This window comes from Schistocerca gregaria, chromosome 3 (genome assembly GCF_023897955.1).
Source record: "Schistocerca gregaria isolate iqSchGreg1 chromosome 3, iqSchGreg1.2, whole genome shotgun sequence".
NCBI lineage: Eukaryota > Metazoa > Arthropoda > Insecta > Orthoptera > Acrididae > Schistocerca > Schistocerca gregaria.
In genome coordinates this window covers 381,557,685-381,578,086 of record NC_064922.1, presented here as the reverse complement: position 1 = coordinate 381,578,086, position 20,402 = coordinate 381,557,685, and the positions used below count along the sequence as shown (strand labels likewise).

At 41.0% G+C, this 20,402-nt stretch overlaps 1 protein-coding gene across 6 annotated transcripts in view; it reads right to left on the bottom strand.

Annotated features, from left to right (window-relative positions):
• Nucleotides 1-20,402, bottom strand: part of LOC126355009 (uncharacterized) — a 504,064-nt gene that overhangs the window by 44,373 nt on the left and 439,289 nt on the right. For 3 of the 6 annotated variants that reach the window (XM_050005144.1, XM_050005143.1, XM_050005145.1), the window contains exons 8-10: nt 18,626-19,104; nt 9,751-10,845; nt 1,727-1,984 (exon numbers count right to left, since the gene is read on the bottom strand). In XM_050005144.1, coding sequence (XP_049861101.1) covers nt 1,727-1,984; nt 9,751-10,845; nt 18,626-19,104 — 1,832 coding nt within the window. The remainder of the gene's footprint in view (nt 1-1,726; nt 1,985-9,750; nt 10,846-18,625; nt 19,105-20,402) is intronic. The other 3 variants (XM_050005149.1, XM_050005146.1, XM_050005148.1) reach the window with 1 other exon arrangement.

Genomic DNA, 20,402 nt, shown 5'->3' with positions numbered 1-20,402 from the left:
TGGTGCCCTCAGGTTGGATTAAAGGAAGACAGTGAAACAATTCAGATGAAGGTCGCTACATTTATTACGGGTAAGTTCGCAACACACAAGTATTATAGAGATCCTTTGTGAACTCAAACGAGAATCACTGGAGGGAAGACAAAGTTCTTTATGAGAAACACTATTGAAAAAATTAAGAGAACTGGAATTTGAAGCTGACTGCAGAATCATTCAACTGCCACCAATATACGTTTCACATATGGACTATGAAGACAAGAGAAAGCAAGGCTCTTACAATGTCATATAGACAGTTGTTTCTTCCTCATTCTCTTTGTTAGTGGAACAGGAAAGGAAATAACTAGTAGTGGTACAAAGTAGCCTATGCCATGCATTGTACGGTGGGTTATGGAATATGTATGTAGATGTAGATGAAAGAGGAGGGAGGATGACATGATGGATGCCTACATCTGGGCACAGAGCAAGAACAGAGCACCAGGTCAGAGAAACAGGGAAGGAGATACAAGCCCTGTGCCAGCTCCTATGCAATCAGTTCATCAGTGCACCTTACAATGGCAACAATATCAGTTGCTTAAACATTTTGCCTATTTGACACTGATATCTTGCACTTGTGAACTTGTTTGTCAGTCAGAAGCAAGTTTATTGATTTATTTATTTACTTATTTTGAATGAACTTTACAAGTTAATTGAAATATTATAACAGCCACTGTATTACACTATTTCAAAATCTTAAATTTAGAGAGGAATTCTCTTAAAATTCTGATCATTCTTGTATGCATAACAGTCACAATCAGAAGGGACATAATTTGTTATATTTCTTGCATGGAAAAATCTGAAAATATGTTGCCAATTTTCTGATACAGCTAAGGGAGCAAATCCTCTGTGAATATATTAGTGACATGCCACCGCCACCGCCAACTCCACCTCCACCTCCACCATTGTTGTTGTTAGTATGGCCACTTTAATTTAATTGTTTCACTGAAAGTGAGGTAAGAGATGTCATTTAAAATTTTTTGTCAAATCTTATGGGAGAATTTACACACTTCACTTTGTAATCTTCCATTCTCATCATCTCTCTGTCAGAAGAAAGTCAGGTTCATGAATTTGATGTACCATCTCTGATAAACTGTAGCCATTAGTTTTCCAGCTTTCCATACCATTTTCATCATCCCAGTGCCTTTAATGCAACATGAAAACTCTGTAATTCTGCTAGTTCATTCAGTTGTCACTGATCCAACAACTAGTTGGCTTAAATTCACATTCAAATGAATTGCTGAAGATGGGGGTAAACATAAAGCACCAGTCTTATGTAGGTTTCTTCCTCCTCAAACTTTTTGGCTGCAAGGTTTCTTTTACACTGTGTCATCTAGAGTTCCAAGTATTCAAACTTGAAATATTTGATACTTTCAATTGTAAGGTCTATGAAAATATATCACAGCCTTCCAAATAAGGCTGTATCACTTTTCCATATTTATTTTCAAAGTGGTATAAACAATTATGGCAGAAGAATCCCTGCAAAATATTTTTCTACACATTGGTTCTGTTTATAAGCAAACATTAGTTCCACCAGATAAATAACACAAGAATTTTGAAAAAAAGTAACTACTACAGAATCAAAATTCTCATGATCAGTTTCTTTAAATCAAAACAGAACACAACTCCAAACAGCTTTATCCCACTTTCTCTCTTTATAGACAAAGAATGTGAAAGATGAACACTTGAAACTTACTGCAAGCTCATCCAGCAATTCACGAAGATCTCTGCTTGGGACATGAACAACACTTTCATCACTGCAGCTGCTGAATTTGTTGACACAGCCCCCAATTGGAGGTGGGCGTGTATGAGCATCAGATGTGGAAAGACCTGCTTCTGTAGGTGGAGCCTGAGGTGGGGGTGATCGCTCACCCTCAAGAAAACCACTGCTGTCTGAGCGCGTGCGAGCCAGTGTTAGTGGTGCACCATTTGCTTCTTCATCACAAGTCATAAGCTGAAATTTACAATAGTTTACTGAGCTTGATTTATTGCAACTTATATGTTATCACTTTTAACTCATATCTTGTTTTTTTTACACCATCATAAACACAGAGTTTCAATTCTTCTGATCTCTTTAATGCCACAAAAATTAGAGAAATTAGTATGTGATTAAGAGACAGTAATGTTACTGTGCAACTTACAGGCATTAAAGAAAAATCCAGATGTGACAAGACAAAATTTGTACTAGAAAAGCACTTTTGCAAATGATTTTAGGAGTATCACTTGGAATTGTGTTTTGCAGTTTAATTTATAATGGATACTTTGTTAACATAATTATACGACAAAAATAACAGAACTGAAACATCTTAGAAAGCTTAATCCACATAAAGAGTACTGAACTAGTAGTTTTTGGAAGTCTGCTCTGATTTTTTCTCCAAAAACCTGTTCTGAGCAATATTTTTGTCAGTTTTCAAGAAAAATTGTGCATTTCATCTTTCCGTATTTTTCCCAAGTTTCAAGTTGAATAGGTTTTGATGTTCAATTAAAAGCTGTGCATCAGTAAAACTTTGACCATACAGTAAAGAAGAGCTTCATACACTCCACATTGTCTTCAATAAGATTCACCCCAAAATCAACTTCACCTTGCAGGTAGAGAGTGAGATATGTCTCCCGTTCCTGGATGTATTGGTCTAGAAATGATCTGACAACAATCTAGAACACAGTGTATGTAGAAATCCTACAAAGAAAAACATGTATTTAGATGCCACTTCGTGACACCACCCGGCCCAAAAGCGAGCAGCCTTCACATGCCTTTCAAATCAAGGCAATAACATCTTGCAATCAGAGTTGGATTTCTTGAGGAAGACAGTTAAGGCCAATGGAAATGATGGTTTGTCCATAGAAAGGACTTTCATACAGAATTAGATTAATTATGCTAGTAAGAATGATGGGGCACACAATGTTAGTCTACTGTTCATTTCTACAGATACTAAATGGTGGCAGAATGCATACATGCACAATGAGAAGACCCTTAGAAATGATTGAGATTTTCAAGAATGAATGTAACTTTAGAAGAGAAGAGTCACAGATGGGCACAACAAAAAGACTGTCACAAATAAATAAAGCTACGGCTATTAAGGCCATTGCCCGCACACGCGCGCACACACACACACACACACACACACACACACACACACACACACACACACACACACGCGCGCGCACGCACACGCGCGCGCACACGCGCGGGCACACGCGCGGGCACACACACACGCACGCACAGACACACGCATGCACACACGCACGCACGCACGCACGCGAATGCACACTTGCTCACGACCGCAGTCTCAAGCAAATGAAACCACACTTTGAGCAGCAGCACCAGTGCACGATGGGAATGGTGGTTGGGTGGGGCTAAGGAGGAGGCTGGGGCGAGGAGGGGGAGGGGTAGTACGGTGGTGAGGGTGACAGACATTGAGGCGCTACACATTAGACAGAGGGCAGGGGAGTGGTGGGGATGGGAGGGAGGAGGGGGGAAGTAGCAAACAAGGAGAAAAGTAGAAAGACTGAGTGTGATGGTGGAATGATGGCTGTGTAGTGCTGGAATGGGAACAGGAAAGGGGCTGGATGGGTGAGGACAATGACTAACAAAAGTTGAGGCCAGGAGGGTTGTGGGAATGTAGGATGTATTGCAGGGAAAGTTCCCACCTATGCAATTCGGATAAGCTGGTGTTGGTGGGAAGGATCCATATGGCACAGGCTGTGAAGCAGTCATTGAAATGAAGGATGTCATGTTTGGTAGTGTGTTCAGCAACAGGGTGGTCCACTTGTTTCTTCGCCACAGTTTGTCGGTGGCCATTCATATGGACAGACAGCTTGTTGGTTGTCATGCCCACATAGAATGCAGCACAATGGCTGCAGTTTAGCTTGTAGATCACATGACTGGTTTCACAGGTAGCTCTACCCTTTATGGGATAGGTGAAGCTTGTGACTGGACTGGAGTAGTAGTAGGTGGTGGTGGTGGTGGTGGTGGTGGTGGTGGTGGTGGTGGTGGGAGACTGTATGGGACAGGTCTTGCATCTAGGTCTATTACAGGGGTACGAGCCATGAGGTAAGGGGTTGGGAGCAAGGGTTGTATAAGGATGGACTAATATATTGTGTAGGTTCAGTGGACAGTGGAATACCTTTGTGGGAGGGGTGGGAAGGATAGTGGGCAGGACATTTCTCCTTTCAAGAGAAGAAACCCATAGATAAAAATTACCCATCCTCTGGAAGGAGTTGGACATAGGGTTGACAGCCCACTCTGTAAACTGTTAATGAAACTTCAACATAGAGAAGCTGGATGGATAAAGGACGACTTGGCATGGGCAAGGTTAAGGAAGATGGGCAACCAAACAATAGAGATAAGAAAAGAAAGAAAAAAAGCAATACAACACATGAATCAGATCTATTCATCGGTACTTGGAATGTGAGATGACTATACCATCCAGGAATCGTGAAAGTGATGCTAGACCAAATAATGAACCTGAAGTAGAGAATCATACCTTTACCAGGAGTAGAATCAAAGGAAAGAACGAAGCAAACATATTTTATAGCTGTATCATAAGGAACCACAAGTTTCGGACAGGATGTGTGGTGCATCAGCAACTAAAGCACTTAGTAATAGGATTCAACCCCGTAAACCCATGACGATCCACACATAGAATAAAAAGGAAATTCTTCAGCTACTCCATAACTAATACCCATGCACCAACTGAAGAATCAAGAGGATGAGGAAAAAGGAGTTTTTTGTGAATCTCTATATGAATGCCCAGGGCAAGATATAAAAATACTAGCTGGAGACCTAAAGACCCAGGTGGGAAGAGAACAGATATGTACCAACAGTTGGCATCTATAGTACCATGCCATAAGTAATGATAATGGGACAAGGTTGATACATCTAAAAACATGGTGGTAGACTCCACGTTGTTCCCACACAAGGAAATAAAGGAAATACACAAGGGAACATAGACAGCACCAGATAGAATTACAATAAATCAGATCAACCATCTACTAATGCATGCAAGGCATAACTCAGGCTTACTGGAAGTAAGTAGTTTAAGAGATTCAAATACAGACACATATCACTTCTGTCCAAATACAGACATGGATCACTTCCTAGTTTGGGTACGGGTGAAGGAAAGAATATCTAATGCAAAGAAAGGAACCTGGCCCAGGTCACAGAAATATAACATCACAGTTTTAGAATCAGCGGTAGCAAGGGAAAGACACCAGGAGAGAATAATTCAGGCCCTTGAAAACGCTGGAGAATGTAACAAGATTGAAGATCAATGAGAAAAGATAAAAAATATAGTGCAGGTAGCAGCAAGCTAAATACTTAGGTACAGCATAAGAAGAACAAGAATCTCATGATTTGTTACCGAATATGAAACAGAAAAAAATGAAGCATATAAAATGACATTACAGCAACATATACCAGGAAGATAAGAGAAGAATATAAAGAGCACTGAAAAGAGGACCCAGCTGAGGAAAAAGAGGGAGCGGATGAAGGAAAATGAAGAAATGGAGCTTCTGAAAAGTGCAAATGAGTCAAGGAAATTTTATAGAGAGGTGAGTAAGGCATGGAAACCTTTCAGCAGCAGAAGTAGTTTAATAAAAGATTAGAAGGGTGAAATAATAAGCAAATACAAGGAGATATGCAAGAGGTGGCATTGTTTCTTTGATAAACTCCTTAACCCAAGAGCAGTAGTACCAAGGAACCCAACAGAAATATATAAGAAAGAACCCAGATAACAGTGTGGATCCTCCTAACACTAGAGATGTAAGAACTGCAATGAGGAAACTAAAGAACAACAAGGTGGCAGGAACAGTCCACATTCCAGCAGAACATTTCAAGCACAGAGGCTCTGAATTGAAAACGAACATCCTGAAACTCGTTAATCTAATACTGGAAGAAGAGGAAATGCCTCAAACATGGGAAGAGGGAGTTATGTGCCCTACATATAAGAGAGGAGACCAGGTGGAATGCGGTAACTATAAAGGGATCCTCTGACATAGTGTACAACTGACTCCTTCCAATGTGGTTTTATCCCCAGTAAGTCAACTATTGACCAGATATTTATCCTAAAATGTGGAAAAGACAAAGGAATATTAGGGTTGGAACTTATCTTACTATTGATTTTCAAGCAGCAGACAATAGCATAGTCAGACAGCAACTATATCAAGCTCCAGGTGGGTGAATTGGATATTCCAAAAAACAAAACAAAAAACCCTTGATAACAATGACAATAAGAGGAATAAAAGGCAGCATAAAAACTGGAGGAATGTAAATAATTGATTCGGGGAATGATTTTTCATAAATCTGTGCATATACCGTCTTACGAGGACAACACTGACATAGTACCATGAACTCTGATGGCAGTGGAACAGACATTCAACACACTGTAACAGGGCAGCAGGAATATAGGACTAAATATAACTGCGAAGGAAACAAAATACTAAGCTGCTGGGAAAGCGCACAGGAAGAATGTGCCATAATGATGGGTAGCTATGCATTTGACTGTAATCAGTCTAAATGATTCGTCCTATGAAATGAAGCAGAGACTAATTGCAGCCCATAAAGCTTATTTCACCGAAACAAAGCTTCTATCTTCAAGGCTCCTCATTAGAACAACAAAACTAGCCACCTATAAAACACTTATCAGACCAGTGCTTACACATGCCTCAAACACGGGCTCTGACAGCAAAGGATGGTGAATTGTTGGATGCATCTGAGAGAAGGATACTCAGGAGAATCATTGGAAAGGGAAAGATGGAGGAGGAGATACAATTATGAGCTGAACACCATCTACAAAGGCCAGCTATTAGAAGAATTGTGAAGCCATCTAGGCTGGACACATGGCATTGCTGAATGATATGTAAATACCAAAAAAGATTTTACAAGGAAAACCAGGGGGACAGAGAGGACCTGGTCGACTGTAAACTAGATGAGAGAATAGAGTCATAGAAGACCTTCAGAAGATGGGCTACAGGATTCTTTAACAAATAGGCAGGTAAATCCTCTTTTATAAGGGAATGTGGCACTGGTCTTTGACAGTGTTCAGGTAACTGTGAACATCAGATGATCCTAAAGAAGATCACAGCAGATGGGTCAAAACATTGATCATGTAAAAGAAACTGAAGAGGAACATGACTAGACCTAACAGCATTGAGATTTTACCTCCAAAAATAATTCATGTTGCTCTTCTGTTTTGATCCCCACAGAGGTGTTAAACCACAACCAAATGTCTAATTCTTCCATTTTACCTTCAAACAGCAATCTCTTGAGTGGTTATGGTGACTAATACCATTAACATAAACTTCAGATGTCCATATCGATTGCAATTATAGGATATAAAATCTATACCGATTCATTATAACCATTCACAAGATAAGTAGTACATAGTCTGAGATTATGAAAAGATAAGCTATAGCTTACAGTCATACATATGGACATATCCTATCTGAATCATTGTAATAAATTGGAATATACTGATGCAAGCACTTTGTAAATCTTTTCTGACTGACTCAGGACCGAGGTCATTTTTGGTGTTTATGGAATAGCTAAGAAACACAAAAATATAATAATAACTGCATACAGGTTTGCACACAGCTCAGCAATCTGATGCAAGTCTCAACTGTATGCCACTCTGGTGACTTCTGTGTCCCTAACATATCCCAGTAATCCTACAGGGGAAAGGAGATCTACACTTTAATGTTGAAGCCAAACCATGTGTTGTTAGTAGTGAATCTTCATTCAGAGGTGAAGTCTAGATTAAAGGCACACTGAAATATTCCACAGTCTGACCACAATTTGATCCTGTGACCTTTTAGCCCACTGCCATGCATTTTGACAGTAACCACCAAGTCTGACGTAAACAAATAAAGCAATAATAATTACCACTTCAGAACATGTTAAGAGTGTCCTGCATCACACTTGTGATACATGGACTCATTGAGATTAATGACATGTTCCTGTGGAACATTTTGCCCCATAGCTTTTGCTATGAAAGTCTTCAGGTAGCTTCATTAGTTATTTTGTGACAATGAAAATTTATACCTCATTAATGGGTCCCGAACTAGAAGCCAACATGCAGAGTTCTTATATATGTGAGACAATTGCAGATTGTTTGAGCTAGTATTCTGAAAGTTGTGAAATTATGTTAGTCCAGTGGCATTTGCTACCTCATCTTGTGGCCTATTAACTCCCATATTGCCAATAGCACACCAAGCTACAAATTGCAGTAAGTCATATTGCTAGAGAAGATGAGAGCTTATAATCTCCTCAACATAGACAATATTACAGATGATCTAATTAGCAGCTATAACCTGTTTCAGAAAGCATCTTTACATCACTTAAGTCCACCCAAATATAGGCACAACGTCTCCAGATAATCGTATCACCAAGACATTACCTTTACTGAAAGGACAGTGAACCCTAGCAATAAGCTCAGTTGATCCTCATAATTCAAATACTCAACTCAGTAATCAGTCTCTGTATACACATGGTACCTGCAAACGGACAAAACAGCCTCTAGTGTTGTTCCTTTGTGTTAATTTAAACATGTTACTCACTTGTTCAATTGTCTGGAAACATAGGAGGAGGATCCAAATTAATATTACTGATCTGAAACTCACTTTTCAACATTATTCATTTCAGAAATAGATATTTGGCTCAACAGTACTTTAAAATCCATATTTCATTTCATTAGAAATTTTAAAAAAATCAGAAGCAAATAATAATTCCTCTCACATTTCTAGTCAGTTACATATTTTTGGCATATAGAGGCAACAAATAGGTCCAGCGATGTTATCAATGTATTTATTGAGCTGCTTGATTGTGAAAAATTCACGGAGGACAAAAACAAGCATGTACATCCAAGTGGGTGTGTAGTCAGGATTGGAAAGCTGTGTGTATTTGTAATTAACACACATTACATTTAGAAAAAGGAACTGTATCTGTTTTGTTCATTTGGGTTACACAGTGAGGATTGCCATGGAGATGAAAGAAGGTAGCCCCAGTAGCCCCAGATTGATAAGGGAAATGCCAAAGTAAAGGAACTAAGCCATTTAGCAATTGCTCTAGGTAGTGGCTTGAAACTGGAGAGAGAGATTTTTCTGATTGCATCTCTGAAAGCCTCAATCTCAAAAGTCAGATGATCATGCAGGAGATTTGACTGGCACGATTTGGCCTATTCCAGTGTGAACCAGTTGACTGTTGTCGCATCGGCAGAAAGGTGACAAACAGGCAGACTATGTAAAACTTAAATAATAAAAATTTCTCACAGGTGGGTCCTGGGGGCACCTTGTACAAGTAAGTGAGCTAACTTCCTGTTCAACTACAGAACCCAACACCAAAGTACATTCATACAGAAAATACAAAACAAGCCAACAGTATCAAACATATCTGTCCATAACTCCTTTTACCATCAAAAAGTATACCAGAACACATCTCAATAGGTCAAAGCAGTTTAAAAAAAAGAAAAAGAAGAAACATGAATACAAGTTGAAACTAGCAGTAGGAAAAACAATTTATATGCTGCAACTGTCTAGCTATGACAATATGAAAATTTCATTACAAGCTTACAATGAAACTAAGACAAAACAGTGATAAAAAAGAGACAATTACTTTCAAAATGCAATCTAATTTTGAAGTTTTATTTTACTTAGACTCATATTTTACTAGAGAGAGAGCTCTATGGATAGCATTAATGTGAATTGATGTACACAGATATGTAATACCTCTTCCATTTCAAAGGATTCATCTGCAGTAGCAGGACTAGCTGAAAGGTAGCTTGCTGATGGCTGCTCATCTTGCTGACTCATCGTCTCCAGGTCTGCATGTGTTGCTGCGCACTTCCCCACTCCAGTGCTAGGATCAAGGAATTGACTCTGCACTGGCTGAACAATATCACTGATGTCCATATTTGCACACTCTAATTTAGGACTAGCTACAAGTGTTTCCTGAGATCCCTCCCGCTCTATACTGTTCTCACTCTTCTCAAAACTGTTTTCTTCTAAATTGTCTGCTTCGTGGCTTGTGAATTTCAATACCGGTAATGTGTCACCTGTTAACAAGACATCTGTTTTTATAGCACTGTTCGAGTTCTCGCACTCATCCAAATCCTCGTCAATGACACGATTCTGCCTTTTGAGACTGCTCCTACGAAGAAGTAATCTCTCCTTATCAGTTTTCACAGAGTGAATGTCATCGACATTTCTGGATACAGAAGGTGGAAGTATTTCCAAAGCTTTATCAGTTTCTACCTCAACATTCATCTGAGAAGCATTAATCTTCTCTATCCAAGTATCAGTCTTACTACTATTATCAAACACATCAACCTCAGTGTCTGCTGTTAGTTCCTTATTTCCTCCACTTATGTCAAGTGACTTCTCAATTTTCTCATTTTGTTCCTCCCTCCCTTCAGCTGATAATTCCACTGTATCATTGAAAGTCATTTCCACATCTTCATCAATTGATTCATAACGCACAGGCCGGCTGGCAGCTGGACTGTCAAATGTTGGAGACGAAAGATAGAATCGAGCACGAGGGCTCTCTGACTCCCAACTGCTGATACTAGTGGAGGAAATACGCTTACTGAAGCGAGGACGCTGAGGAACTGTTTGTGCTACACTAGAGTCTGAATCAGAAGTCATATTTCCAGTGGTGTGAAGTGACTGTGAAGGTGTCTCTGCGTTTTGGGAGGATTGGGGTGCTGGCACAAAAGGTGGGCGGAGTGGTTGTGGGTTATGGTGACGTCGCTCATAACTGCCCTCGTCGGTATCACTGTCACTGTCCAGACTTGTCATGCTGAGGCTGGTAGCTGATGAGAGAACCTGTTAATGATAGTTGATATTAGAACTGTCTAAAATGTGCCGAGATACACTTAAGAAACACACTTATAACATGTAAGGAAACAAATGACAGTGATCACAAATATACATTACACTTTCAAACTCTAATTAGATAGTACAGTGCCAAAGTGTACATCCAAAAATGTCAATGCTGTCGAGTAAAAAGTTGCTGTTAATACCTAATTTCTCTAATATTTTAGTTATCAGCTTTAATTAATGAAAAAAAAAAAATGGCAGCAGGCTGGTATGTTTAGGCATTTGAAATCACAACAAATTAATGAAAATTTAAAGACTTAATAGTAGGAAATGGAGAGGTATGTAACTGATAACAAGTTTCATTGAAGCTGTGGGAGATATAGGCTGTGGAAATACCCAACCAGATTCTATTGCATTGTGCGTAGGACTCTATCAAGTACAGAGTTTAACGTGCATAAGATTACTTACAGCTGAAAATTTTGACAGACATAGAAACAATAACATAAGCATTTTTTTTAAACATAATTTAAGTGCATTTGTATATCACAAATAAAAAAATGTACAGTCTTATTTGAGAAAAAAGTAAAATGTGTAGCCAACTCTGTCATAATACTGCAAATAAAAAGTGGAAGTGAGGAGAAGGAATACAGATCACATCTTAACATCGTATTGCAAAATGCAGTATGCCACAGATACATAGCACTCTGAAATGGGCCTTCATGGAGTGATTTCATGAGAAAGAACACACATGGACACACACTGTCATCTCAGATGAATATGGTGTTTCCATTTTCATCATGAGAGCAAAAAATAACATCTAACAGTGGGAAAATAGTGTATCTGTTCTACAGAGAAAGGTTTAAAGGTGAGTACAAAAGTTCTGGGAGAATTGTGAGAAAGGACATTTCTAACCACAATGTCCCTTAGCTAAACTGTGGTTCTCTGCATGAAGCCGTAATTAATGCCCAATACTCTGAACATTAAGATCACAAACTGAGGAAAGTAATAAATAACATGCAATACTACTGAATGATAACAGCCTTCTCCATGGTGATATCTGATAAGACATTTCATTACCACTGAGGGATGTAGACTGTCTCTGGCTGGGACACATTTCAACACTATAAATAACCTTAAACTTTCCTGTCATTCTTTGCTACTCATTGCATATCCAAGAAACTGTATTACACGTTAAGAAACTTAATATTGAGATTACTTTTTAGGTTATGAAATGCCACAAAAGGGGAAAAAAAAAGAGGGGGGGGGAGAGAGAGAGAGAGAGAGAGAGAGAGAGAGAGAGAGAGAGAGAGAGAGAGAGAGAGAGAGAGAGAGAAAAGAAATAAAAGAAATTAACTGATTTCACCTGACTACCATTAAAAGTATTCAAAATACCATTTCATTAATGACAGAAATGCTACATGTGTGCTTCACATGTATTTTGGATAAAAATTAAAATTTCCCCTGTGCTTAATACATACTAGTATGAATTAGGATGGTTTACTTCTCAGAGTCTAGAGAAGAAACTGGCTTCTCACAATGGAGGAAAGGGAATGAGAGGCAGACAGGCACATTTGGAAATATCGGCTATCAGGCTAAATCCTTCATCAGATCTCTCTCTCTCTCTCTCTCTCTCTCTCTCTCTCTCTCTCTCTCTCTCTCTCTCTCTCTCCCGCATGCTACCTACCTACCTCCCTTTGTCCAAAAACTGATATTTTCCACCAGTCTGCTTTTAAATATCCCTGTCACTCAATGCCTCCTCTATGTGGTGAGTGGGAATCTATCATAATTCATACTGTCCATCTTTGGACTTTCTGTTGTCTAAATACAAACTATATTTACATATACAGTGATGAGCCAAAACATTATGCCCATCCACTTAATAGTTTGTTTGTCCACTTTGGAATGAAATACATCACTGATTCTGCAAATCAGGGATGAACAGTTTGTTGGTAGGTTTGTGGAGGTACGGGACATTAGATGTCTATGCACAGGTCATGGAATTCGTCAGTAGCGAGCCAGTGGATGTGTTGGACCTTCCACCGAGCTACGGACCCCCTTGAAGGTGTCTCCGGCAGTCGGAGACAAAACGTTGGGAATCGACACAGAATTCATCAACTGACCACGGCATACAGTCCGGATAATTATAATGGACAAAGATAAAGTTGTGTGTGTGATTGTGCAACTCACAGTAACTGTTTACGGCCCCATTCACTACCTTAACCTTATCCTGTGTGCTCTCTGACTACCTACCAATCAGGTGTCAGAAATATAAAACATAGGGAGTTGGCTATTTATGACAAATATATAGTAACTTAAAAATGTCAATCAGGTCACGTATTTCCACAAATATACAGCATTGTCACTACCAAATAAGCATCTATAGTTTAATGACCAGCAGAATCTCTGTCAGGAAATTCCAGACACTGATGTAACTAAATATTTCCCCCCTCCTTTTTTTTTCGTGTCTGTGGTAAACACGTACTTATAAATCATCATTATAACTGAGCAGTACAGAACAATACAGACACAGGATTGTAAAAGAAAGAAAAGAGTGTTGGATGGGCATGGAAGAGTGTCGTACTGTATACCATCTTCCTCCTCCCCCCCCTCCCCCTCGCAAACATAGAACTTACAAGGAGAAGCCATACTCTGCAGCCCAGCAGTTTCAATGAGTTTTGGGGGTACCATTTGGGGCCCACTCCAAAGTAGTTCCCTGAAAGGGTGTAGGTCAGTAAAACTTAGTTTCCATGAACAATTATAGTCAAAGATCACAATGCAAGATCCATTTCTGTGCAAGTGAAATCATCAGAACGTGACACATGAGGAATTTTCACTTACACATATCAGGCACACATCAGAATAGTTACTTAGAAATTGAAAATTTAGTGTGTGTGTGTGTGTGTGTGTGTGTGTGTGTGTGTGTGTGTGTGTGTGTGTGTACACACGTTATAAGAGGCAATCAAAAAGTTTCCATTTGAAGACCGTGCAGTGAAGAATTGGTGTGCCAATCAGGCAAAATTGTCATGAGCACTGAGGCAACCATCCCACTGACTTAGCAGTTTGAAGATACTCGGCTGATAAAGCACCAATTTCTGCTGTGTGGAGAAGTCAAGGACCTATTTAAGGGGCTACAAGGCATGATATTTGTATGGGGAAGATCAGGACTATGGGGTGGGTACCACAAGTGTCTCCCACTTGAGTCTTCCAGTTGAGGCTGGCACTCCAGAGTGACCGGCATTTTGTGTCAAATTGCGACCAGCTTGGAATGTGGCACATAATTCACCGAAAGTGGTTCTCGACAGACACGGTGCCTTATATACATTCTTATTCTCTGATGGATGTTTACCAGACGTCTCTTTTGGTGTCCAAGAAAAGAGTAACAGCACATTGGTCCTGTTTGGATTCATTTGGTAATAATGTCACCATAGTTCACATTTTTTGCATTTACCACAAGCACACCAGAAAGAGACAAATGCCACCCTAATTCCTTGCCTTTATGTCTGTGCTTATACACCCTTGTTACAGTCGTGCTACATTGCATATACGGTGATGCAACAACCTCAAATGGAAACTTTTTGATTGTCCCTTGTAGTATGTGTGAAATTAACCACCAGAGGAAGAGTCTGCATAAATGTAAGCCAAGCATTATTTCCATTCCACATAGTGAGGAAATTATGTGGGCACAGGAAAATTAATTTCATTCGATGTACTGGGTGGAAAATATTTGTGTGCTTTTGTGCTCCTGTAAGTAAAACTGACACACTGAACACTATCCACAACAGGCAGGGAGGAAACAAGGAAGCCAGAGAGAGAGAGAGAGAGAGAGAGAGAGAGAGAGAGAGAGAGAGAGAGAGAGACACTCGTGCAAATAATGTGAAACCTCTTTTCTCTTTTCATCTTTACATTTTCTTAAAAAAAAGGATAATATATTTTGTGAGGAATATTTTCATCACTTCAGGAACCTGTGCTGACTAGCTGACTACTTTACTTAAAATAATGTATAAATTTTCACAAACTGCCTATTGGCTTCTGTCTCGGGTTCTTCGGCCGACATTTATCTAATGATTTTTCTGACATTTCGCCAGCACGAATGGCCGCCATTGTCAAAGCTTCACCCTCCATTGCCGGTGGTGAAATGGAGCCGAGCTCGCGGCCGCAGACTATATGTACCTGGCGCACCAACGTCCGAGGGCTTCTCCGCGGTCATTTCTGGTGTGGTTCTCCACTAGCTACCTGCGACAGTCATTCGCTGCAGTATGGGAAGCCAGGATCCATTTAACTTAAGGCTTTCCTTTCTACCATACATTCCCAGAGTGACGGACAGAATTGGCCGTATATTGTGCAAACATGGCATAAAGACGATTTTCAAACCGACAAGGAAGATCGAAGAGTGTCTTAGATCGCCGAAGGAGAAAAAGACACCCACCTGCAATGTCGGGAATACACTGTATACCATGCACATGCTGAAAAGTTGATGTTGGAATGACTGGATGATCAATTAACATCAGGATCAAAGAGCATAAGCGACATTGCAGGTTGGGGCAGGTGAAGAAATCTGCCGTGGCAGAGCACGCACTGAATGAGACCGACCACGTAACAAAATTCACCGACACGGAAGTTCTGCCTGTAGAGAAGCACTATCATGTGCGCTTCTTCAGAGAAATACAAAAACACGTGAACAGTTTCAACAAGAAAGAGGAAAGCCTTGAGGTAAATGGATCCTGGCTTCCCATACTGCAGCAAACGACCATCACAGGTAGCAAGAGGAGAACCGCACCGGAAATGACCGTGGAGAAGCCCTCTAACGTTGGCGCGCCAGGTACATATAGTCTGCGGCCACGACCTCAGCTCCAGTTCACCACCGGCAACGGAGGGTGAAGCTTTGGCAATGCCAGCCACTCGTGCTGGCGAAACGTCAGAAAAATCATTAGATGAACGTCGGCCGAAGAACCCGAGACAGAAGCCAATAGGCAGTTTGTCAACAAATGGCCGCGAAAGTCTTAACAATTTTGTATAAATTTTCGTTACAGCTTTCTTGTCATGTCAAATAACGAAAAATATTGCAAGATTTGTGAATAAGAGCCATACATAGATGTTCACTACAATGTTTAAAAGTATGCCTTATGCATTTCGTCCTTGCCTCAGTGGCTTTCTTGCTGTGGATCGATATCACTAATTCTTTGGTTTCTCTGAAATTATTACGTTTAAGAACGGATGGAAGTAACTTAATTTTCAAGTGTTCAAACGATTTGACCTGTTCAAACTGCAGCCTCAGTCGGACCACTGACTTTTTTTCTTTTCTTTTTCTTTTTTAAATGGTACTGTAAGCACCTAAAAAAGATTAGGAATATTTGGGTTAATAATATGCCGTCTTACATCACAACATTTTGTCGTCCAGCTTTAATAGTACAAGTTTTGGAGCTATAGCCAGAGTCTCCAGGATTACACGGATGTTTCTCGGAGTTTAACCCATTTCTATCAGCTAGCAGTAAATGAATAGTCAGTAGTCTTCTGCAAAAAAAAAAATAACTCTCACGAGAAATGAAGAAACCCAGCACAATTAATGATTACATACCTGTTGACCCAAAATTTGCGTCTTCAACACCGGTGAAAAACTTCCGCACTTGCACTTACACGTTAAATAATAAGTATGTCACACTATTTGCAGTGTAAGGGCAAATGCTGAATTTTTTCACCGATCAAGAAGGCGAAACACTTTGTGGCCAAACGAAGGTAATCATTAATAATAGTTTATTTATTTCATTCGAGATGAAATAGTTCATTTACTGCTACATGATGAACTGAAGACGATATAATACGAAAAGACGTCAATATTGTCCTTGGGAATTGAGCTTTTATTCTTGAGAGAGTTTATTATCTTCCTAATCTCAGAAGAGTGCAGAAAGTTGAAATAAACAGTTCACATAATAGGCAAAAAACTGGTGATTTCTCAAACTGGGGAACAATCAAGAACGGGGTGCCACAAGGTTTGGTCTTGGGTCCTCTGCTGTTCTTAATAAATATTAATGACTTTCCATTCTATATTCACAAAGATGCAAAGCTGGTACTTTTTGCCGATGATACAAGTATAGCTATCACACCCGACAGACAAGAATTAACTGGTGAAATTGTAAACCATGTTTTTCAGAAAATAATTAAGTGGTTCTCTGCAAATGGGCTCTCATTAAACACAGTATATACAGTTCCACAAAGTAAATGGAATGACCCCATTAATAAATATAGACTGATCAAAATCAGTAGCTAAGGTAGAATATTCAAAATTTCTAGGTGTATGCATTGATGAGCGGTTGAACTGGAAAAAACACACTGAAGATCTGCTGAAACATTTGAGTTCAGCTACTTATGCTATTAGGCTCATTGCAAATTTTGGCAATATATATCTGAGTAAATTAGCTTACCACACCTATTTTCATTCTCTGCTTTCATATGCCATCATATTCTGGGGTACCTCATCATTGAGTAAAACAGTGTTCATTGCACAAAAGCGTGTAATCAGAATAATTGCTGGAGCTCATTCAAGATCATCCTGCAGACACTCATTTAAAGAGCTAGAAATCTTCACTGTAGCCTCACACTATATATATATATACTCTTATGAAATTTGTTATTAAAAATCCGAACGAATTCAAAAGTAATATCAGTGTACATGGCTACAACACTAGGAGAAAGGATGATCTTCACTACTCAAGGTTAAATCTAACTTTGGCTCAGAAGGGGGAAAATTATGCTCCCACAAAAGTCTTTGGTCACTTACCTAATAACATCAAAAGTCTGACAGATAGCCATATAGCATTTATAAATAAATTGAGTTCTTGTTGTTGTGGTCTCCAGTCCTGAGACTGGTTTCATGCAGCTCTCCATGCTACTCTATCCTGTGCAAGCTTCTTCATCGCCCAGTACCTAATGCAGCCTACATCCTTCTGAATCTGCTTAGTGTATTCATCTCTTGGTCTCCATCTACGATTTTTACCCTCCACGCTGCCCTCCAATGCTAAATTTGTGATCCCTTGATGCGTGAGAACATGCCCTACCAACCGGTCCCTTCTTCTGGTCAAGTTGTGCCACAAACTTCTCTTCTCCCCAATCCTATTCAACACTTCCTCATTAGTTATGTGATCTACCCATTTAATCTTCAGCATTCTTCTGTAGCACCACATTTCGAAAGCTTCTATTCTCTTCTTGTCCAAACTATTTATTGTCCACGTTTCACTTCCATACATGGCTACACTACATACAAATACTTTCAGAAACGACTTCCTGACACTTTCAATCTATGCTCGATGTTAACAAGTTTCTCTTCTACAGAAACGCTTTCTTTGGCTTTGTCATTCTACATTTTATATTCTCTCTACTTCTACCATCATCAGTTATTTTGCTCCCCAAATAGCAAAACTCCTTTACTACTTTAAGTGTCTCATTTCCTAATCTAATTCCCTCAGCATCACCTGACTTAATTCGACTACATTCCATTATCCTCGTTTTGCTTTTGTTGATGTTCATCTTATATCCTCCTTTCAATATCTTGTGTAGACACGTCTTATTAACTTGACACGTTCCACATCATAACTAAGTGATCTATGGAAAAAGTGCTAATCTAATTTAATCTAGTTGTAGCTTCCGAAATCTGCCTGCTGCACCGGGAGAGTGAAATATTATGACCGAAAACGGTGTATTATTAACAAATTTTTCCCGAACTTCCGAGTGGCTCCCATCTAGTAGGCTCCAGCTCGTAGAACTCTGATAACGGTGTGTTGTCGATACGTACGGAGTCTTTGTGGAGTAGCGGTCGGGGCCTGGCGCGGCCGGCCATGTCTGCGAGCGGCGGCGGCTGCGGCGGAGACTGCTGCGACAGCGGCGGGTGCACCTCCACGAGGTCCCCGTCGCCGGCGAAAGTGAAGGAGCGCTCGCCGAAGACGATGCGCTTGCGCGGCACGTCGGGCGACTTGTTGCGGCCCTGGTTGTCGAGGAAGCGGCGGTTGTCGGGCGTGAGCACGCTCAGGTGCGAGTCCTGGGGCAGGTCGCGCAGCACGCGCCGAGCCGCGCGCGAGAAGCGCCGCCGGGGAGCCCCGCCGTCGTAGGCGTAGGCGGAGGCGCAGGCGGACGCCGGCACGGACAGCGACAGCGCGCCGGGCACGCTGCTGGCGCCCTCCTCAGACTGCGACAGCGACGCGCACAGCGAGTGCGAGCTGCGCAGCTTCTCGCGGATCTTCGCCACGATCACCGACGGCGGCGTGTGCGACGAGCCTGCGGGCACGCCGGCACGCTCTCACACATCTGGCCAAAGTCATCCCGACACTGGCAACGTCTAATGAACACGGCGTATACTATTCTCACCGAACGGCGGACTGACGAATTGGAATTACATGTGGTGTTCCCCGAGGATTAGTCTTCTCGCCTTACCCGTTCTCGTGTATATTAATGACCCCCGCAGTAACATTTCCAGATGACACGTTTAGTTTGTTTGCAGACGATAAAAACAACGTGAATAACTGTAACATGAGGTTTCTAGAATGAAATTTTCACTCTAAAGCGGAGTGTGCGCTGATATGAAACTTCCTGGCAGATTAAAACTGTGTGCCGGAGCGAGACTCGAACTCGGGACGTTTACCTTTCGCGGACAAGTGCTCTACCATCTGAGCTACCCAAGCACGACTCACGCACCGTCCTCATAGCTTTACTTACCCAAGTACCTCGTCTCCTACCTTCCAAACTTTACAGAAGCTCTCCTGCGAACCTTGCAGAACTAGCACTCCTGAAAGAAAGTTTGGAAGGTAGAAGAGGAGGTACTGGCAGAAGTAAAGCTGTGAGGAGGGGGCCTGTGTTGTACTTGGGTAGCTCAATTGGTAGAGCACTTGTCCGCGAAAGGCAAACGTCCCGAGTTCGAGTCTCGGTTCGGCACACAGTTTTAATCTGCCAGGAAGTTTCAATACGAGGTTTGTCCGGAAAATACGTATAAAAGTGGAATAATGTCTTTATGTTACAAGTTGCAGTCACCGCCAGGTGGGACTACTGCTGTAATCAATCCCACCAACGCTCAGTTCGAGTCAGAGCACTCTGCGGCCGAGCACGGTGCGGCAGCTTGTTGACTTACCCTTTTTCACCTGCCGTCGGCATGGAGCTCTCTCTAATTGAGGAACAGCGCGTCAACATCAAGTTTCTTACAGAGCTAGGCAAGAATGGCCGTGAGATTTTTGAGTGTTTGAAACAGGTTTACGGAGACAATTCTCTGAAGGAACCAACGGTGAACAAGTGGATGGCCGAGAAGAAGTGGAACGATGACCCTCGCCCAGGACGCCTGTCGACATCGAGCTTCGATGCAAATGTTGAACGAATTCGGGCTTGTGTTCTTAAAGACCGCAGATTAACGGTCAGAATGATTGCTGTCAAGCTGTCAATCCCCAAAACAATCGTTCACGAAATCCTGACACAAACTTGAAATGAAGAAATTGTGTGCGAAAATCGTACCGAAGCTCTTGACGCCAGAACAGAAAGCAAAGAGGGTTGAGTGCTGTGAGGATTGGTTGGAAGGAGAGGAACGAGGG